The sequence below is a fragment of the Cloeon dipterum genome, chromosome X, assembly GCF_949628265.1.
Source record: "Cloeon dipterum chromosome X, ieCloDipt1.1, whole genome shotgun sequence".
NCBI lineage: Eukaryota > Metazoa > Arthropoda > Insecta > Ephemeroptera > Baetidae > Cloeon > Cloeon dipterum.
In genome coordinates, this window is record NC_088790.1 from 3787961 (window position 1) to 3810599 (window position 22639).

The 22639-nt window shown below is 40.1% G+C and overlaps 2 protein-coding genes across 3 annotated transcripts; one reads left to right on the forward strand and one right to left on the reverse strand.

Annotated features, from left to right (window-relative positions):
- Nucleotides 1–12558: 12558 nt before the first annotated feature.
- IntS14 (integrator complex subunit 14) lies at nt 12559–15246 on the reverse strand. Its single transcript, XM_065493111.1, has 9 exons — nt 15096–15246; nt 14854–15035; nt 14628–14798; nt 14339–14575; nt 13814–14054; nt 13663–13760; nt 13499–13610; nt 12877–13091; nt 12559–12819 (listed from the first exon to the last, which is right to left on the reverse strand). The coding sequence occupies exons 2-9, from the start codon at nt 15013–15015 to the stop codon at nt 12592–12594; spliced, it is 1464 nt and encodes a 487-aa protein (XP_065349183.1). The 5' UTR covers nt 15016–15035; nt 15096–15246; the 3' UTR covers nt 12559–12591.
- A 97-nt stretch (nt 15247–15343) lies between these two features.
- Cdc27 (cell division cycle protein 27) lies at nt 15344–22079 on the forward strand. 2 transcript variants are annotated; one of them, XM_065493110.1, is made up of 7 exons: nt 15344–15437; nt 15484–15697; nt 16015–16097; nt 16154–17121; nt 18060–18656; nt 20218–20784; nt 21515–22079. In XM_065493110.1, the coding sequence occupies exons 3-7, from the start codon at nt 16088–16090 to the stop codon at nt 21815–21817; spliced, it is 2445 nt and encodes an 814-aa protein (XP_065349182.1). In that variant the 5' UTR covers nt 15344–15437; nt 15484–15697; nt 16015–16087; the 3' UTR covers nt 21818–22079. The 2 variants fall into 2 exon arrangements, with proteins under 2 accessions (XP_065349182.1, XP_065349181.1); XM_065493109.1 differs by having other exon boundaries at nt 15403–15697.
- The last annotated feature ends 560 nt before the right edge of the window (nt 22080–22639 follow it).

Consider the following 22639-nt stretch of genomic DNA (forward strand, 5'->3'; position numbering starts at 1 on the left):
TAAACCACTTGTACATAATTTTTTTTATAAAAGAACCAGGGATTCTGCTCCTGTCATTTTTGTATGATATTTTGCTTTTAATAATAAAGAGATTACAGAGCTCACATTGTAATAAATCCAGTCTGTCCGAGTCAGTCTGAAAAGTTGCTTGCGCTCCACCCAATTGATATTCTCTCAAGTCTCGTGCTGCTCCAATCAAATTGGTAGCCGCACGAAGCAAATCACCACGGGCTAAATTTATTCAAATGATTAACTTGCGCATTGTAACACAACGTATTGCTGATTTTATACAGCAGGGGGACGGCACAACATCAAAATTGAGCCCAGACGGGCAAATATACTCTGTGATTTACGATAGTTCGCTTTAATTCTCGATTGGAGATTACGTGGAAGTCAAATTGTCTTGCACAACAATGTGGTTGTAAATTATTCTATGTGACTTGAGTTAAATTTTGCCGAGGAGTAATAGAGTGATATTGAGCTTCAATCGCTTCAATAAAAACTCATGATTTCATTGTACTCCTACGCCAGAATATCGTCTGAATTAATTATGATTAGTGGTCTCAGCCAGCCGGCAAATTTTTGGTCGCGTGGGCAGCCGCCAGCCGCCGTGAATGTGGCTAAGCTGCGCCAGCCACACCAGCCGCCGGTGAAAAATTGTCTAAAATTAAAAAGTGCAGGAGAAAAAATGTTTTCCGGCCCTTCAGACCGTTAAAGACCGCCTTTGATGAAGTTTCTGAGCACACCAATCGATTCTTGAGTGTTGAATTAGGTAAAGTGGATAGTTTTTCCAACCAAAAAGTGCAGCGCGAAGTGCGTAGAACAAGTAGAACTTTTTTCCTCCAACACAATATGCGAGAATTGCGCATGCGTCAGAGCTGGTTTGAGCACTTGCAGCGAGACCCACCTGTACGAACGACTTCTTTGTCAGATCCATCCAGCTCTGACGCATGCGCAATTCTAGAATTCATATTGTTTTGGCGGGAAAAAGTTCGCACGTCGCGCTGCACTTTTTGGTTGGAAAAAACATCCACTTTCCCTAATCCGACCCTCAAAAATCGATTGGTGTGCTCAGAAACTCCGTCAAAGACTGTCTTTAAGCACTTTCAAGCTTCACGTTTGAAATATTGTCAGCCACGCGGCCACGCCAGCAACCAGCCGCCGGTGAAAATGACCAGTCATTGCCTTAAATCTCGGTGCTGCTGAAACCTCTATAATTTTTCATAATTGTCTTCGTACAGGTGACAGAAAATTTAGTACGAAAGATATTTGATGCCACATTTAGTAATCCAGATTTCCTGATTCGATGAACAAAGCAATATTGAATTTACATTTTTTTTGTTCACTCAGAGCCTTTCAGGGAGATATGACTCGATTTTTTACCAGGAGTAAATCTAATTTCAATTAAATCCCGAGCGGAGAGGCAATCCGGCCGGGCGGACGCCGCTCGTGCTCTCGCGGAGCTGCATATTATTTTCAATGCTGCGAACGCTAGATTTTATCACACAGCAGCCGTGCAAAGAGTTGCTCGGTGCGATTCTATTGCAGCAAAACGGACAGAACGCCAGCAGCAACCAGCCAGGCATTTGCAATAAATCTTGGTCGTTTCATTGAAAAACAAGTGGAGCACGCTCATTGAATAAAACCAACAAGAGAGTGGAATTAAATTCAATTGGTAACTCGCATGCGGTCATTATAAATCACAATTCCATAAATGAAAAGCAGGCTTTTGCAAGCAGCGTGGTACGTATTTATTTAAGTTTGAAACGTGTGTGTTGTGCAGAGGAAAATTTTTGCATCGCATCTGTGAGCCAACCGAAAATGGCATTCGTGAATAAATTTGTATTTAAACACAAACACACAATGCTACTAGAAAATTATTGCAAACAATGAATGTTTGGATTACAGATGTAAAATACCTGGCCATATAGAACAATATCGTGCGGAACAAAGCAATTTTCTATTATTTGAGGTACATTTTCATCTAGAAAAATTATGAATTCACTGCGTATTATGCAACACGCCCAGCATTTTGTTGTGAAGCTCGGCAAATCTGATTTATAAATTCCATTATTTATTCCGCCTCTGAGCTTCAAGAAATACAAACATTTCCCAAGCGGCAGCGCTCTTTCAGCCGGTAAAATTATTTGAAAAACATCATCAGTCTCCTGCTGCCGCCTCATTATGCACACATAAATATTTCCAAAGAAAGAAAGAGAGAGAGAGAGGAGGCGGATTTTCAAAAGAGGCTGCAGATAATTCCTGCGGGGAAGAAATATTCATTATTACCCCGCAATACGCATTTATTTGCCAGCAGCAGCGAAGCCTTTTTATCTCCGGATAAAGTACATGCATATTAAAAATGCATATAAATCACTCTTTGCTGCAAAATGCAGGCCGCGCGCATTTGAATAAATAACTCGTTCCCGATGCTGCGAGAGAATTTCACGAGGAAGAATTTCTGCTTCGGAGAAATTGATTTTAATGTTGAATTATTTATGGGGGGCGAACGAGAATTACATCTTGATTAAAACTGACTGCCCTGTTCTCAAGACAATTCCATTGGGCTGAATATGCATCGCTCTGTGGATTTATTTTCAATAAAAGTAGTTGTTCAACGCATGCTTTGCGATGTGAGAATCCGAGCGATGTTAGGAGGTCGAGAACGGGCTGTGTGCGGCTCTACATTTGACTCTTTTCCATTGCAATGATTATTCCATTCCGATTTTGGGAGCATGGTTCGGAAAAACCATCTGCATTGCAAAAAACTGTTATTCGCATTTTTTTCTGCAATTTTGCGTATTGTTCGATTCGATATATTTATGCATTTTTATTGAAGATGAAAAAATCTTACAATATGGATTTTTACATAATCGGAATTAAAGCCATTAGTTTGATCAAAAGACCAAAAATGTAAATCGTAATTTTCCAAATTCCCGATTTTTTTTTGGCACGAAACGTGACCTTTTCGGGGTTAAATTTGGAAAAATGCGGGAAAGACCGAAACTAGTGGTTTTTATTTCCAGCTTTTTTTGCGAAAACAAACAGAGGTGCATTTGAGCGCAATGCAAAATTGGCGGAACCTGTTTGGGAAGTTTGCGAAAGCTTTCCGACACGCTATTGCTGCTTTGCACTTTTCCCGCATGCGTTAATTAATTTCTAGCGTGTCCATGAAAGACCCTGGTTTGGGATATAGTAACACGAGCTGGTCCTGTTCTAGACTGGGCTTCCTCCAAGGAGGCCCATGAGCCCATTGGATGTTATTAGGATTCGCAGAGTTGTTCGATATCAGGTGGTTGCCAATCTCAAACGCAATGTACCTAATCTAAAAAAATAAATATCTCAAATCTACTGAGGATTCCGGTTACCAATAAATATTTTATTTTCCTGAAAAAAAAAATACAGAAAATTCGAGCTAATGACAAAGATCTTTCGTATTTCAGACCCGAGTGCCGAAAGGGACCATCACACAGCTGCTTCGTGTGAGGGATAAACCAATTCATTTGGCCGAGCTTAAAATTACGAGCCAGGGGAATGGATTACAACGCCGCATAATATATTTTTATTCTTGCCAGAGAGAGATAAAAAGATTTAAATTCGCGTTCTAGTGCTCGCTGTGGCATTAAGTGAGGTAACTAGACCATCAAGAGCGGGCGCGCAGCCACAAATGCTCTCAGCTCGTGGAGGAGATTAAACATATACATAGCAGGCAATTGTAATTAAATTTGACAAGCCACTGTGGTGTGTAGACACAAAATTCAACAAACACGACCGCAGCACTTTTCTCAAGACACGAGAGATGTATGCTGCGGATTAGGTAGAGAGAAGCAATAATCTTGACACATACACCGTCCTGCGAGTAAAAAATAGAGCTTGGCATGTCGAGCAAAATTAACGCTTCTGTAACTGATACCCGGAGTGTAACCCTGGAATTTTAATAATTTCTGCTTGTTAATTTTGCACATAGAAGACAACGTGCCAATATCTCAGAATCAGAACTAGAACTTGAAAAATTAAATTAAGTGAATTATTTTAGTAGAATGTTGCGTTTTTCCTTTCGTAAATCAATGCAACAAAAATTATATAAACTTAAAATTCCGCTCCATTTCCAGATATTTTTTGGGTGGGTTCCTTTGCTGAACGTAAAAATATAAATTAGCTTCTTTGAACACTGTCAGTAGTCCAAGATTTATATTTTAAAGGAAATGACATATCAGGTTTCATCATTTTAGCCCGTCTTTCACCTTCACGTGTGCTGAGTTGTTGTTTTATTAATTAGCCCTTAGCGCCACTCCGATCAGTATCTTGGGCTGCATTACTCAAGGTGTGGCTTGGAGAACACAAACATCTTAATAAAGTGGTGCCTTCAAGACCCAAGAGGCAGTCTTTCTTGAACACTGTAATTATCACCCAGCTGTGTGTTGTAAGTAAGAGAATATAATGCTCACTGCACGCGAAATTTGAGCCAAATTTTAAAAGTATAGCCCTGTAAATTCTTTTTTGGCAGTATACCAATCGATTCCTGATAATCCTGAGGCTTGAATTAGATTATAAAGTTTATCTCAGTCGATACTTCGACACGAAAGTCGGTGGAAATGGTTACTCTTGCGACTTTTTTTGATTTGAGCCAAATTGTAAGAATTAAAAAGTGCAACAAGAACGTCGGCGACCAAAAGCCACCTATTTTTGCTGATTTTCGGCACGTCTTGTGAGCGATTCGTCTGCCTAGCCTATGATTCGACCCTCAGAAACTGATTGGCACTGCCAAAAATAAAATTCCAGTGCTTTTTTAATCAAAATCAATAGAGTCACTACTCTCTAAAACTGCGTTGAGAGAAAAATTCCGATTAAAATAGTAAATGCTTATATAGTTTTGAGAAAGGGAGCTTCTAGGATCAGCACTGTTTTATCAAGTCCGCGGGGGCTCTCTGCAGAAAGACAGAAAGTTTTGCGCCTGCCCTTTTACACGTATGTGCGTAATTTATACAAAGCGAATAAGCTTATCGGCAGCGCAGCCGGCAATAAATCTCGGCCTAATCCTTGGGCATTTCTGGTTGCATCGGAAAAAATGGTCAAACGAAGGCATGGGTGGTATGCAGATAACATAACTCAACAGGCTGTACTTATCAGGGTTGTTTTTGCTCACGCTGCGCTTGATAAATCACCAGCGACTTCTTATTTGAAGCTCCCTGCGCGGTCGCCAACCACATTGACACGTTAAAACGGCTGCTTTGTCTTTATCTAATCCCCCATTCAGTCGGTGCGAAAAATCTGCTATTCGTCCTCTGAAAAGGAGTGATTAAAAATTAACGAGACGTATTGAAACAATTTGGCCATGGTGTGAATGGAGAGTTATTTTTAGTTCCGTCATTAATCTTGATTCTTAATCACTCTCAAGATGCCTATGGCACGACTTTTGTTGCTGAAATTACACAAAACGAAGAAGAAATCCGAGTTCCGAGTGAAAAAAGAAAGACTACGTCTGCTGAATACGAACTCATTAGAAGAGACACCTCACCTCCTTATTAGAGTTGTTAAAATTCAACGCATGATTTTTCAGCAACATGATGAGGAACCGAGAGTAGCGGCGTGTCTAATAATGACATCAAGAGCGAGTTCACAAAACCACCGCCCGCCGCTGCAGATTATTAATAATACAAAACTCCCTGCTGCGAAGATAAAAATAACATTATGCCGGCGGAATTCAGAATTGCGGCAGGCCGCTAAAATTGCACTCCTCCGGGAACTCCATAATCTGACATCAACGTCTTTTTAATAATAAAAAAGCGAGGGACCAGCGCCGCTGTCTGTTCATTGCTCGCGAAGGGACTGTTTCACAGCGCAGATATGATGATAATTCTGCGGTGCATTTTTATTAAAAACTCCTCGCCTGATAAAATTGTCCCCGGCCGTCGCAGCAGTAGCGTTCTCGCCGAAATTGGTGTCTGCGAGTCTGCGTGCGACAGAAGCCGTCCCCTAGCCGCCAAATTCGACACGCTTCGTTTCTTTCTTTTCTCGTCGCTCTTCAAAGAGTACACGAAAAAATTAACTTGACATTTATAGATTAAAAAGTTTAAAAAATGATTTCTATTTTTCTATATTCTCTGTATGTTGGGAAAAAGCTGAAATTTTCCCAGATTTCCGCTTAAATTTCTGAGAAAATTTGCTACAATGCTTGAGCTCATTGAAAATCATGATTTTTTATTACACAATTTATGGGCCATATTTTAAATTTTAACCCTGTTCTTTTTAAATCCCATTTTGAATATTTTCAGGGTGCCAATTTTTTACTTTGGGAGTATCACGCGGGCCCTAATTATTCTATTTCGAATTTACCACAGTTCGTTCGATGCGCCTCGGCAAGCTCTTTCAGACCCCAATGTTTTTTCTTAAATACAATCCCACGTTCCTCGACGGGGGCCCGAGTAACGGGCCCTCAAATTTGAAAAATTTCAAAAACCACATTTTTGGAACTTTGAAAGTTAATAACTCAGGCTGTATTGCTCCGGTTTGGCTGAAACAAAAAATTAAATTGATGCCTATTAAATTTTGCGTCGAACTGTTTGTAAATCGACCCAATTAAATTTAATGGGGACCGCCTGGTCAAAAATCAATAATTGTCGTTTTTCTTTCGTTTTAATTTTTTTTGCGGGGCCCCTATGGGCCCAAACGGGCCATATTGGATCTCATTTGATTCGTCTTGAACAGAACTATCGATTGCGCGTTTTCTGTTTTTCAAAATCAGTTCTACCTATTTTCGGGGGTGAAAAACTTCCCCTTTTGGATGCGAGAAAAAAAGCGCCTATAGGCTTCATTTTCGATCAGGGTGTCAAACATAACCAAAAATCGCCATACCACGCGTATTTGTAGTATAGTAAGGTAAATTGATTTATATTTTGTTCTGCATCAATCCAATTTAAAGCGGCTGAGAAGTACAATAAGGCACACACTGGCAAGTTTGTAGCAGCAGGTGTTGCCTCTACACAAAGCCCCATTGATTTGCGGCAGTTAATAAAATATGCCGCTGCAAATACGAGCGTTGTTTGGTGTAATTAGCGTGCACATGATGCCTTCATTACGGCCTGTTTACTGCCGCCATTATTGCTCGTTGGGCCAAAACTGCAGGTGTGTGTGTGTGTTTACCTGGGCGCTGGCTTGCATTACCGGGGCGGCGGAAGGAACAGGCACCGGGAGTGCCATTAAATTAAGTCTTATGGCGAAAGAAAGTTGAAACTTTTACTACCGAGAGAGAGAGAGCACATTACGCGACGGGCAAAAGGTGTCTCCAGGGAATTTCGGCAAAACGCTCTATGCTGTTATTTGCATACGTGCGCGCCGTGTCCTCTTTGTCATTTGCATAAAACCAAAGGCGATTTTGTGCCGTATGATCACACCGGTGGAGGATGTACCTCCGGGGTTGCCGGGGTTGCCTTGGTCCCACTATCTTTTTATCTCTTTGCCACCACCGCCTCTGGCCATCCGGGCATTTATAGTGCCGATGCAAAACTCTGGGGGGTGCTGTTAGCATACATCAGTTTTACTATTAAAGTAGAGCTTTACAGGCCAACAATTAAGAACATTTTGCATTGCTGAAGTTGCAAGAAGTTCATTCAATTTATTGTTTGTGTAATTTAGCAATGGTTTTTATCCCTAAAATGTTTAATAATTGATGTTTTTTGCTTGATTTCGATCCCTCTCGTTGCAATCCAGCCAACGGTGTGCGAATTTTGAGGAAAAAATCCATAAATTGTGCAATAAATCGTGAATTTAGAGTAGGGAAACAATGCTTGATTAGCATGCAAGCTTTTGAGCCGATTTTTCTCAAAAATTTAAAATGTTAGGAAATTGTTAGCTTTTTCCTGCTTTTAGATAGTGTTTTAAGCAAAAGGTAAATATAATTTTTCGATCATTCACAAAAACCAAAGCTTTCTGTAAAGCTTTACTTTAAGCCTGCTAGTGCTCTGCAGATTTCGTTGGTGCGCCACAGCAGAAAACAATTCATTTTGAACGTTTTAACATTTTTGTTATATGATTTTACTGGGGGAAATGCTTACATTTTTGTTGTTTTATTGCGTAGAGCAGAAAAGTAAAATAAAAGGAATATATTTTCCCCTCGAAAACAATAGAAACATTTGCAAGTGAACTTAAAATTGGCAATATGCTATTTCCAGCCAATTTAATCATGACTCATGGAAATTAAATGCGTGTGCGCGTCACCGCACATGCTTCTATAGAGACCATATATATTATTTCATATGTTATAATCAGCAAAAAGGTATGTTATGTTTTAAAAGCTGAGCTAACGACTGGACGAGAGAATAATTATTGTTCTCTCCTCCACACACAAGAGAACGGTTGCTTGCGTTTTTTTTCATCCCGTGCGTGCGATGTGTGTTGCTGCAAATTTAACGAGTTTTGCGCTGTTTGCAGTGCGACAGGTAAGGGCCACGGCGTAACGAGACCGTAATTTGATGATGAAAAGCAGTTCCTCTGAAAAATAATTATTTTTTTATTCGCGAAAATTCAATAGTGAAAAGAGCTTTGCTTGCAACTCGAACCATATTTTACATTTGGCAATACTTTCATATCCCAATTAAAAAATTATGTGAAATACATTAAACAATTTTGTACTATTTTTGTAAGATATGTACAGGAAATTAAACTTTGGACTTTGTGTAGCTACGGCCTTTCTCAGGAACATAGCCATAATATTTTAAACGTTTCCAGACTTTACTATTGAACGTAATGAGATGATATTTTGCTTGGTCCCCGTAACCGGTTCTTTTGGCTCTTGATATTCTCTCAACTCTGCACCAGGCCGCCGGCCGCGAAAAAGAACCATGATTTTTGTATAACAGGTTTGCTGGGATTGAAATGTCATGCGCGCACCACTCTCACTCACAGGTATAGAGAGAGAGAGAGAGAGAGAGAGAGAGAGAGAGAGAGAGAGAGAGAGAGAGAGAGAGAGAGAGAGAGAGAGAGGGAGGCGCTCAGGTGTCAGCCTAAAATATGCCTGGGAAAATTACAAGCACCGCACCGTAATATGAAACAAATAATATATCCCTGCTTCTCCTCCAGAGCAGTGGCGCATTTTCGTATAGTTGTAGGCCTTGTGCGAATATTTTCAGGCTTTAACCGCAACTGACCTTTTCTCTCTTTATTGGTTTTCTGTCCGATCTGCTTCAATTGATTTATGATTATTTAATAAATGTGATTTATTTTTACAAAATCCCAAAAAATTCAAAGAGCGATTTAAAAATACAGCTTTTGCTCAATGCAGCCGAAATTTTGCTTGTTGGTAAATGAGACAAAACGATCGGTGGGTCAATATTTACGTTCTGGTATAAATGAAAAATCCGATTAGGGTGTTTGATAAAAAAATTAAACATATCCTTCAAGCTGACAGCAAAAATGTTCTCGCATCATTATTTTATTTCCTCAAATTAAAAGCGTACATCGATCGTAATTGTACAATGATAATAAACTGAAATTGTTTGGTCTTGTATACCTTTGGCAAGATTCAATATTTGTCTGCGAACAAGTGTATCAAACGATGGTCTGACAAGCCTTTAACAAATCTGCGCCGATCTCTTTTTCATGCACTTCAAAGACGGTATGCCGACTGTTCTAGGAAATGGTGTGCTGAAAACGTGAGGAATAAAATGTGCGATGTAATCGGCGCTGATCATCAGCGTCCAAGCTATTTAGATAGAGCACTTAAATCACCTCAACCGTAATACCTATTCTGTTCCGCGCTCGCTTATAATCGATTATGTTTCTTGCTTGGTGCAAATTTACAATGGGCCATTATTCTTTCATCTCTCACTTACGACTGGTTGCAGGCGTGCTTAAAAGGTTTGACTATAATATTCCTTGTCACACCTTTAAACCCATACCAGCGACTCTGCTGATTGATAATGCTTTCTTGGAACAGAAGGAGATCATCAAAAGCAGTGAAATAATCAACAATGATCTACCAGTGCTATGCAATAATTTATATACATGGTGTAGGAATGTGAAATGTAGACGGTCATCGACTAATTTTTATTTTTAGAGATTTTTAAATGCAGAAACAGTTTTTTGTTTAAATATTTGGACCTGTTTTGACTGTTTCCACTTTTTTACAACTTGCTCGGCTTTTGGTGTGCAATATTTTTTGTCATGATATGGTTGAATATTTGAGTATATTTTATGTTGTATTTTTACAAACATGAATTTAAACATTGCCGCATTATATGTGTTGTACTCAGAACGTCAGAACCCCATTGGATTAAAAAATATTTGTTTTACGTGGTTATAGAGAAAGGGAATGGGTACTCCAAATATTATATTTATTTCAGTTCCACAAGCCTTTTTCTGGAAGGAATTCATCCGTATATGAGCGTTATTTGACGTGTTTGGCGCATCGCGGAGATTGGTATATCAACTTCTCCACAAATTTCAGTGAATATTCTTAAATGCACACACGAAATATACCATAATCCTCATTTCTTGACGAATGAAGCTGAAAATCTACAAAAGGTAAGATATAGAGCATTTTCCAAACTGCGCTGAATGTGCCGCCTGTCTTTTGCCTATCGAACTTTTTTGTCCTTTATCGTCCGTTTTTTGTGCAGTGTCTCACGAGTTTTGTTTCCCTTGCGCCAAAAGGTCTGATGCGTTAAAGTGCTGGATTTAGATTCCATTCCCGGTCTCTAATCCTGAAGGAATTCGCTACCGAACCCGTCCAAGCGCCAAACAGCAAACACTCGTAGTTTTATATACAATAAGAGTCGATCCGGCTGGTGGGTGCGTACGCGCACCTACTGTAGGTGCAGATCGACATTGAAAACGCGTTCAGAAGTGGAATTTATACATTTGATTGCAATTTTAATGGTCTTGGAGTTCGAAAAATCCATTCAGGCATTTGGAGAAGCAAAGATAAAAAAAATAAGAAAGAATTGAGCTTCAGAAGTCATTTAGGAGTGGCTGCGGTCTTATATAGATGTACAGATTTATCCAATTCATATACGCAATATGAAATAAAATTCTGAATAAGTTAAGAAGTTAAAAATGGATCCAAAATCACCACTTGTGAGGAAGCGATCAGTTTCCATACGCTCTTTCAAACCTCGCGCGTTGCCTGGTTTTCCATCGTAGCGATGAATAATTCACTTAAAATTCAATTCCTTACTATTTTATTTAATCGATTTCAATCCGATTCCCCAAGCAATTTTTGTTCCGTTTGAAGCTATCTTTTCTTTGTGACTTCTTCTCTATGAAGCAGATACCACATTTTTGAGAACTCCTTAGAGTCACCGCGCGGCAGATAGAATAAAAGGAGAGACCAGCCGATTATCTCCGGCCTGCGGCTTGCAATGATGAAGTGGTTAATCAAAAAAGTTGTTGTTTTATCCCACCGAGAGACGTGAGATTGGTGGATCACGCACCAGGGAGATGATTGAGACATCGCATCCACGAACTGACGCGCAAGGTGTTGGCCGACCCTATTGATAATTGACTTGTTAGCTCTGCCTGCTTGGCAAAGTGGCAAATCACGGAAAAAATGCCCTCAACTCTGTGCTTCGGCGGGACTTAAATTATATACGTCATGTTGCCTGCATCCTATAATCAGGTCGGCGCGCTGCGCTGCGGTCGCTCCCTTCTCTTATTATTATTTTTTACTTATTATAGACGGTCTCGCTATTTACTTTCAGTTCTTGGTACCCTTTCTTGAGGATTTTTCTTTGTTGAAATTGATGTGATGCTTTAAAAACTCTTATTTGCAAAATATTAAATGAAAAAACAAAATTAAAGAGGATTCAGTTAAAGCCAAAATTAGCCTAAGAAGCAGCGTAAATTTTTGAAAAAAGTGGCTGCTAAGTTAGCATGCTTTTCAAATGGTGAAGACTGTCTCCCTACTTGAAACCATATTTTATTTCACAACAAGGGGTTTCCCAAAAAGGTTTCATTTATGCTGTTGGACAGATCTCGACAAGACGAATCGAAATCTACCTAGAAAATGTGGGCAAGCGCTGGAAATTTTGGGAGAAAATTTGAATATTATTAAGGTCCTCTTTTGATTATTGCAAATAAATGATAGAACAAATTTTGCATCCAACAATTCAAATAATTTTCAATTTTCGCCCACTACATAACTAAAATTAATCTGTTAAATTCGTCATAGAGGATTATTCTCTCCTCTTAAAAGAGGATTAAATATACAGGGAAACAGTTGACAGTAATTTGAATTGTTGACTATATGTAGTTAGATTAAAAATAAACTTAAATTAAATGTTCCGCAGCGCCACTCTGCCCCATACACTGCCGCACCTCCGGACAATATTAGAAAATTACAATAAATTTCTACCAAAGATTATAATTCAATCAGGAGAGGCTAAACAAATCCAAAATAGTTTCACCAAAAACTAAACCGTCGAGTCCTATTAGTTTACTTAGTTTTCAGGAATATGCTTGAGACCTCTAGCATTTGGGGCGTAAAAATATTATGCCAGTGCTTTAATTGGGTTTAATATTTTTAAAGCCTTTACAGTGACACAACTGATTTATCACGATTTTAGTTTAATGGTACACAAATTATACAGCAATGCCTTAATTGTCACTTCCACCAAATTTAGTTCTCATTGGTTGAATTGTGTAGTTAACGTCGAGGCAGCTTCTGTTTCTCAAAATTGAAGCTGAGTGGGTGAGTTGAAGAGCACAGTCAGGGTGTGCAGAGCCAGGCAGGGAGTGACACTCCCTGTCTAGAATTTCAGCCAATCGAAACAACAAGTCAATGAAACCAAAGACAAGGGCAGCTTTTCGCACACGATTCAGCTCCTGCGATTAAAATACGAGCGTTAGCCAGAATTTTAATAAATTATTACGTGCGTTTACCTTATAGAAGTGCTGGGTTTTCTCTGGCAGCTTTTTGGCATGACGAAGGATTTTCTGTATGTCAGACTGCAGGCCCGCGTGTTTAATCCAATTCACGTGGTTTTGTGCGTAGCTCCGCTTCTCGGCTGGTTTCACAGGCAGACCCTCACTCTGGTCCTTGCTCTTCGGCACGCCTAAGCAATCCAAAGGCCCCAACCAGGGAATCACATCAAGCCCTGCAGGAAATCGGAGTATTAGCAAAGCCAGAAAGACATAAAATAATATTCAAAATGCAAAGCAAACTTCACCAAGCATAATAATTTAAAAACTAGAAATCTGGGTTTATTCTGCTCTAAATTATACTTTTTTTGCCTCAAACGTGTAAGACTTTCTTGAAATTGAATGAAAATTACCAATGAAAAGTTTATTTGGTTTATCTTGGTCAAAGGCCACCAAGGGTAATTTTATTATCAAAAATGTCTGAATTTTTTGGATTTAGAAATTTAGCACTATACTTTTAAAATCAGAAACACCCCTCAAAAGTGGTCTTAAGGTGCGTGCTAGCTTGTAAGAAAATTTTATGGTGGCGTTCGGCTTTGTTTTCAAGAAATTAAATTTTAAACCTCGAAAAACCTGAATTTACCTGGGTAAAATATGCTCAGCATGATATTTGATTTCTTCTTTGTGTCAGCCCATGAGTAGATTATCCCATACCAGCATTCTCCAAGAATGCAAAGGGCCACCATGTTCTCAACCTGAAATGGCGCGGTAATCAAACACTATCAAATATTTCTCCAATTCACTTACCTTCAACGCGCCATGAAGCAAAACACAAAATGAAGGGGTCATTCCTTCATCATCGTCGTCATCGTCAGGATCGATGTTCACCCCGGAATTATTATGGTCTGAAAGAAACACATTAAAATACGAATGTCACGCCAAAAACTGATTATTTCACCTTTTCCAAAGGGCAAAACTAGATGTCTGGACAACGCCATGGGGCTGCCGACATCGACGACAGAAATGAAGCCGCAGATTTCAATGTTTTGGGAAATCCTCCTCCTATTATCTTTGTCAACTTTGAATGGTTGCGGAGTAGGTGACAGGACAATATTTGATTTCAGTTTTCCACACGATAAAGTTCCTTGGAATGAAGTGTACTGGATCTCAGCCAATTTTTGGAACAGCGTCCCAACACTCTGAAATATAATTATTTTTTAGAGTCAGTACATTATTTCCATTTAGTGGAGGTCTCAGGCCGTGGGCAGCTGCCAGCCGCCGATGAATGAGGGTTAAAAATAAAAAATGCAGCAGAAAAATATGTCTTCCTGCCTTTCGAGCCATGAAGCACTATCAGACTTCACGTTTATAATATTGTCAGCTGTGCTAGCCGCCACTAGGCAAACATATCGGCTAAGCCAGTCCCGCCAGCCACGGCCTTAATTCTCTTGGCTGAGACCTCCACTGTTTAGGATATTCATACCTTCTCGGATAGGTTCTGCTCAGGGACGTAGACAGCTCCTTGTTTTCCAGAAATTTCAATGAGCTTTTGGTACATAGCCACGGACTGGTTTATGCCAGGCTCATCAGGATTCGCTAGGCAGACTACGTTGAACGTGGCAGGGAAATTGAAACGGACTGGATTTGACGGATCATCAGAGAGACAGGATGACAGGCTGTTTGGGCCCATTCCGACACTTCCATCAGTCACAACCAGAATCTAAAAAGAGCCGAAATAATTATTGGCCATTTGAAATCCTATCTAAACAAACCTGGCACATTGTGCTGTTGCCCCATTCATCAAGCACCAGGGTTGCGACCCCTTGCAGAGCGGTTTTGAGGCAAGTCTTGTCATAATCTTCCAACTGATCCAGCTTTGAACGTATCAAATCGAAATCTCTTGTGAATGGACACACCACATCATACAGGGACGAGAATGCAATCTGGAAAATTATGTAAAAAATCTTGAACGTTTAATTTTTAAATTTTTTAACATACCACCGAGACAAACTCAAGTCTGGAATTAGCCTGCAAATGGTTTAAAAGGCATTTGACGCCTTGGACTGCAAGTTGTCTTCTAGTGATCGGCTCTGATGTGTCAGATAAACTAACAGGCCGCGACATGGAGAGCGAGACATCAATGACCACAACAGTCGGCATCTTTAGACCACAAAGAATTTCTGAAAAATTATAAATTAGAATAACTCTAAAGATCGTGAGAGGCCAACGAACAAACTAACCCGATTTTATAAAACACCTTAACCTCAGCCTTCAGATTTCACAATCAGATCAGATCGATAATGTTTTGTTTGCTTTTTATTTTTGTTTTTAAAACGGCACCAAATCATTGACCAGCCGTCTCGTATAACTCTGAGAGTCTGAGACCGCACCAATCACCAATCAGAGCACGGCATTCTCTGCTTCGCGACCTGTTCGCGACCAATCACAGGCCCCAAAGCAAAAAGTTTTGCTTACTTTATCCATTGAGAGATGGCGCACGCTGTACACGAAGATGAGATTTTTGCCAGCTTGTAGGAGAGGCCGGAGCGGAGAAACGAGAGTGGCAGACAGACGGCAGACAAGTATGGCTGCCTTCGACGGTTGCTGATATTAATTTTGACGTTTTAGCCATTTACTCGTCGATATTGGTGATAAAGTGGCATCCGCTTCTGCTCAACGCATCCAGCGATCCACTTGGCGGCCGGTCTGAGGCAAATTTTGGCACTAGCTGCCTGCAGGTCGTGCAAAGCGTCAGGTGGAGCGACGAGACAGAATCCAAGCCAGTTTGGAATGATTGTTTAAGGAATAACCTTCTTCGCCTAGCAACGTATAAATGCGTTAAGTAAGAAGTTATCAAATTCATTGAAACACACTTTTTTGGGAGCAACTGTTATGTAAAGGGTTAATTTGTGTGGGTGGTTTTCCGGAGCGTGAAGCGCCGTGCTAAATTTATTTTGGTGAAGGTCTTTTTGCATTGCATTTGACAGCAACACACATTGTGTGTTTATTTGGGTTGTTCTATTGCTCTAATTATATTTTCACGCCACACTACTTGAACTGTAAGTGTAAAACAGTTTCAGCAAATTTCAACGAGTGTACAAAGATACATAATTCTGGGTCTTGACAGGTCAATCATTAATTTGCCATTTTTATTTTCAGATGAGCTTTGCAACTACACAAACATAGTCATTGACAGCTTCCTCTGTTTGCTGAACTTGCTGATTGTGTATTCATGCGTGATGGTGAGCTCGTAATTTTCATTATTAAGCTAATAGTAATTTCTGGTCTGCCCTTTCAGATGAAATTTTAACGACAATGCATTCACACGAGGGAATCAAGTCGGCAATTTGGAATTGCCTGAATAGATATGACACCGAAAACGCAACTTTCCTGGCAGAAAGGTTGTGCGCACAAGTGCAGAGCAACAGCGGCGAGGCGCAGTACCTCTTAGCAACTTGCTACTACAGATCTGGAAAGCAAGTGCAAGCGTGTGATATTCTGAGGAAGACAAGTGACTCGGCAGATAGCAAACTCTTGCTGGCCAAGTGTTATATGGACTTGAAAAAGATCAAACAAGCAGAAAACGCGCTTTTGGACGGAAATGTGTGGCATTTTAAACCTGTGTTTGACCAGCTAGAGGAGATTGAGAAGACCTTCGGTGACTCGGCATGCTTCGCCCTTCAGTTGCTGGGCAAGATTTACCAAGAAACGCAGCGGATGGATCAGGCCAAACAAGCGTACAGCTATTGCCTCCGGCTCAACCCTTTTCTCTTCGTTGCTTACCAGAGTTTGTGCGATCTCGGCGAGAAGCCGGATCCCAAAGAATACTTTCAGCTGCGGCCCAACCACAAGGTGTCCGCCCTCACGGGCAGCGCCGCTAATAACAACTTCGAATTGAACCTGGGCAAGGAGACCACGCCTGCTTCCTTCATCTTCCCACAGAAGCTGACCTTTGGCTCCGAGTCGTCCATCGAGAGCAACTCCAAACTGTCCAACTTGTCTATCATTACTAGGAGTAGGCTAGCAAGACTGACCAGAGGCCAAGACTTACTCAGCCAAGGCCAGAACACTTTCGGTCGGCCCGACTCGTCACCAGACTCGATAGCCTCGCAAAATTCAACACCAGATGAGTCTCCAGTTATCACGCCCACCATGTTTGGCGGCTCCAACATAGGCCACTTGCCAGCTGCACCTTCCAAGAAATTAAAAAACCGCAGAGATCATGATTCGCCACTCCAGCAGTCAAAGCCTTTCGTGATAAATCAAGTAGGTCCACAGTTGCATTTGCTTTACACCACAAGTAATGAATTTTTCCATTTTTCCTCTGTGAAAATCTAAAATATGCGGTCAGAGGGGTCAAAATTTCCCCTACTGTGCATATTTTTTTCTTTAAAATTGCTATTTATTTTGTAGCCTCAATCTCTCCTAACATTTTTCTGAAAATTTTTAAGTCAAGGTTATGAGCAAATCATTAGAAAATATTATTGGAAGAAATGATTGCCTGCAAGAAACTGGTAAAAAATGCTTTTACCACTAGACTGCATTTTTTAGCGCAGTTTTTTTGCAACTGCTTCAATTCGGGGATCAATTTTTGCGGATTTTGGTCCAAACTGAGGGCAGAAAATGAATCTCTTCAAACGGTTAGGATTGTGCCACAAGATATTTAAATCATACACAATTTTGTTTACACAATCAATTTCGGCTGCTCAATGTGGAAAATCAACTCAAAATTTTGTTTAAAATGTTTTTATTTTTAATTTGTCTGATAAAATGATATTTAACGCATCATGTTATCCAAAAAACTAAATTTTGAGCGAAAAATTATCGCCGGCCATATCTCCGGTTCAGGGCTAAATTCGAAGAAATGGCTCCTCAGTCGACGCGAAATTTATCTAGGATCAATTTAAGACCAAATACGAGCCGATCTGATCAAAATCTTTTGAAGGAGATAATTTAGAAGTTAAAAACACGTGATTTTTGGACTTTCTCCATTGTAGATAACATGGAAAAACGAAAATTCGCGATATTTTCCAGACAGGACAACCGTAAAAGAGTTTTCAAATCTTTCGCGCCCATAAAAAATTAAAATTAAAACTTTTTGGTTTTCCGCCTTGACGGACAGTTGCCCGAAGGGCCCAAGGGGCTCAAACCACTTGATCGTTCATTATAATACCCATGATCTAACAATTAAATTTTCCTTCCAGGCCAACAATTCGACCACTTCCTCCTTGGGCACGTCTGCTCTGAACCTGACGCCGAGTCCTGGTCCGAGCACCACGAGCAGTCAGCAGCGAGTGAGAAGGAGCACTCGGCTCTACACCAACAGCAACGGCTCCGTGAAGGAAAACGAGAAGAGTCTGACAAGCAGTAAAAAGGCAGCAGCGCCCAAGTCGCCCCGCTCTGGCCGCAAGAGCAGCTCAACCAAAACTCAATCTGCGAAAACCACGGAAATGAACGAGAAGAACCTCATTGAATCCTCCTGCTACCCGAGTGTGGCGCAGGAGCCGAGTCTGCTGCACAGCCACAGCATCAAAGAGTTCCTCAGCATCCTGCGACAGATCGGGCAGGCGTACCAGTACCTCGCCCACTACGACTGCAGGAAAAGCATCGAGATTCTCGACCAACTGCCAGACAAACACTACAAAACCGGCTGGGTGCTGTGTGCCAAGGGCAAAGCCTACTACGAGTTGTCTGACTATAAAACGGCTGTGAAAATATACGAGGAGTGCAGGGAGCTGGAACCATCGCGCCTGCAAGGAATGGAGGTCCTCAGTACTGCTTACTGGTACCTTGAGAATGAGGTAAGGAAATTTTTGGCCTGGAAAACAATTTTTTATCCAATCGTGAGAACAGTATGAAAATAATTGCTAATTAAAAATAAAATACTTATCATTTCGGTCGGTATGTTTGGTTTCCTTGTAAAGAAATCTAAATTAAAACTCTTGGAAATAGAACGTATACAAGAACAGATTTTCCCATTCAGAAAAAATCAATTTGGCAGCTACTCGGAGTAAATCCTGTCGGATCCTGTTCCAATTAAAAAAAGTTACAAGTTTCGGTCTCTGGTCTTGGGATCAAGTTTCGCAAGAAAAACCCAAATTATTCCGAAAAAAACACTGCATTGCAAAAAACGGGTGCATTCCGCAATTATTGCGCATTTAATATATTTTTCGGTAATATAGATATTTTGAATGGATATTAAAGTTTGTGGACGTTCATCGTTTTCCGTTTAGTACATAAAAAGGAATTAAGTAAATTAACAGTTATATATAATTCCAAAAACTTAAAAATAAGTCAAAAGAAGGTTCAAATTTATATTTAAATTAATGCATCTAAAATTTGTTGAGGAATTTGATTTTGAAAATTAAAAAATATGTTTAAAAGTGGTCCCATTACAAGTCTGAATTTTGCAGAAAATTTCTCTGAAATGTATCTTTTGTTTTCAAGCAAATTCCACTTCAAAAACTCGACATTTTTTTAAATTTCGTTATTTTTGCAACACTAAATCTCGGATTCTAACCATCAGAATTGCCAAAAAAATACCAACTGTTAGACTCGTCTTGACTTCCACTGACCAGCTGAAGCGTTTAGGGGTGCTTACCCTCCACCCCTAAATTGATATACTTCATCCCCCTCGAAAAAAAGAAAACATCGTATAGATCTGGATTTTTATTGATTTGCATTTACTTTAAAAATATTTATCTATTTTAGTTTTGAAAGAAGGGACGGGGTGGTAATTTTGTAATTTAGAAGAAGTTAAGGACAGTTAAAAATATTTTGAAGCCCATAGGAAGCATGATAAAATTTCACTATCAAAATTGTAGCAATGAAGTTAAAGGGAATAGGGGTACGCACCCCTAAATACTTAAACTGGATAGTGAAGATTGAGACGAGTCTAAAGGTGGGTAGTTTTTGCAATTCTGAAGGTTAGAACTCGAGATTTGGAGGTGCAAAGAACCCGAGAAATTGAAAAATGTCTTGTTTTTTAAACCTGGAAGGGGAAAATCTCGAAAACTAATAATATCAGCACATTGAAATTTTCAGCCTGCATTTTTGCTGCGGGGGCATAATTATGAATATTATTTTAAAGAGGATAAACCATTAATTATTACTTCCTTCCAAATGTTGTTCCTACATAATTGTATCATTACTTTATGGATGTGTGCTGATTTGGGGCAGAGTTGCCCTGTCAGCCCATAATAAACTTAAAATTTTGAAACTAAACCGGAAACTTTTTGTGCATTGAAAATAATCCTGTCCGGTTAAAATATTTCCGGTTTCCTGCCAAGGGATTCTACTAGAAACATTTTGATATTAGCATTATTATTTGTCGATTTTCATTTTAATTCCCTGTCTGCTCAGGTTGCACTTTCGGCGCTGTGCCATGAAATGCAGGAGATCAACCGGAACAGCGTGGAAACCTGTCTGGCGCTGGGCAACTGTTTCAGCCAGCAGCGCGAGCACGACACGGCCATCAAGTTCTTTAAGCGGGCGGTGCAGTTGAACGACAAGTGCGCCTACGCGTTCACCCTGCTGGGCCACGAGCATGTGCAGACGGAGGAGCTCGAGTGGGGCCTGACGTGCTTCCGCACGGCCATCAGGCTCGACCTGCGGCACTACAACGCCTGGCTCGGCCTCGGCTCCATCTACTACAAGCAGGAGCGCTACCATCTGGCCGACCTGCACTTCAAGAAGGCCTACGCGATCAACCCGCACAGCTCGGTGGTGATGAATTTTGTCGCCGTGTCGCTGCAGGCGCTCAAGAAGTCGGACGAGGCCATGAAGATCCTGAACAAAGCGATCAGAGCTAATCCAGAGAACCCTATATGTAAATTCAACAGAGCCAAGATTTTGTTTGCCAATGAAAAATACGAAGAGGCACTCAAGGAGTTGGAGGAGCTGAAAGAACTTGTGCCTAAGGAAGCTCAGGTATGCTTACGGTTTATTTTTTATTTTCCCCAATCCCCAAACGCTGGCATGCTTGAGCAAAAGTTTCTTGTGTGCTTGCCTTGAAAAAACAATAGTTATTTCAACTCACATTACTATGGTTTTTTTTAATCTCTGAAACAGAGAACAAATATTCATTTTACCGTTCACTGGTAGTTTCCATGTTCTGTGATGCCAAATTCAAATTACAGTTCATATCAAGTTTCAATGGCTTCAAATTACAACTGATCAATATTCGTTGTCAGTGCAAAAATTTCACCAGCTTCTCAGTTTAATTTTGTTAGCATTTTTTAGCACCCAGTTTTTTCACCCCTCAATTTCCACCAATTTCCTGCGCAAGAAATGAATTTTTCCATTTTCCTCTGTAAAAATCTTAAAATTTGCGGTGTCCGTGCAAAACTTTCCTCTTCTGGGCAGATTTAATTCTTTAAAATTGCCCCAATTTCTCCAAAAATTTCTCTCTTACAATTTTTCAAGTCAAGGTAAAGAGCAAATAATTAGAAAATTATTGAAATGCCTTTTTTATAGAAAAAAATGCGGGTGTTTTTGCAACCCTGATAGAAACTCTTATTCTGCTACTTTTGCCGAATTTATCTGCTAAACATTGTATACTCGAGAAAAGATTCAGTGTCGAGCCGTCGTGTAAATATTTGGTCGAGTGCCAATCTCCGCTCTCGATGCGATTACATTTTTCCCTCTTGTTTCGCTTCAGGTGTACTTCTTGACTGGAAAGGTCCACGCTAAGCTGGGCAACACTCATTTGGAACTGATGCACTTCTCCTGGATGATGGACCTGGACCCCAAAGGGGCTAACTCACAAATAAAAGAGGCGCTGGATCCCGCCTTGAACCGAACAGTGGCTTCCGTAGCGAGTCAGAGCAGCGGCTTGCTGGACGCCAACGACGCAGCCATGGCAACAGATCCACCGCCGAACGACTCTCTGCAAGAGGCTGCTGGCATTGGAAACGTGATGAATATGGACGATATGCACGAATCAAGTGATGAGAGCCTTTAAATTAGGATGTGCCAATTGCAATCAAACTGATTTCTATATCAAGTTAGTTGAAAAACCCGTGGAAGGCAGTAAATATGTGTATTTTTTTTTGTTTGGATTATGTCTGACTGATCGCGTCTAGAGAAAGAAAGAATATCATTCTATGTATTCAGTTGTGCGTGGATTTATGCTAAGAACTTCTTGTTTCCCTGAGTATCCTTTGTGAACAAATTCTTTAGATGTGTCCAGGAGAAATGATTAAAGCATCCTATTAATATATAAATGTTTTATTTCTTACTACAACAATGACAACATTTTTCTACTAAATCTGAAAATGATCTCAACGTTTTAGTTTTTGGCTGTTAATTGGCTTGTAGGCACAGTTCATTGAGACGTTGTAGAAAGGATTAAATATTTCCCATAAGGATTCATTCCTAGTTTCAGAAGCTTTATATGACTACTACCACGGAGCCAAATAGAAAAAAGAAAGCCAACATCAATTGCTATTCTTTTCATTGCGAGCAAAATTTCCTTGCTTAGAATTGAAGTAAATAAAAAAAATTTATTCGCAGATAAAATATTGATTTTACCAGCATTTATTTGATGTGTTAAATTGACACGTCACAAGCACATTTCATTCCGAAAACGTGTGATTTTTTGTGCATGCAAAGTTATTTTGCATTCTTATATGCCCTCCACTCCCTCTCCTTCATATTGGAGAGTACAGACAGCTTTACGCATAAATTTGCGTTGCTAATGGCGCGTTTTGTCAAACGTTCCTGACACACAAAAATTTTCCACTATATTCCATTTCTTCCAGCAGCATATATAGCTTTTCCTTCT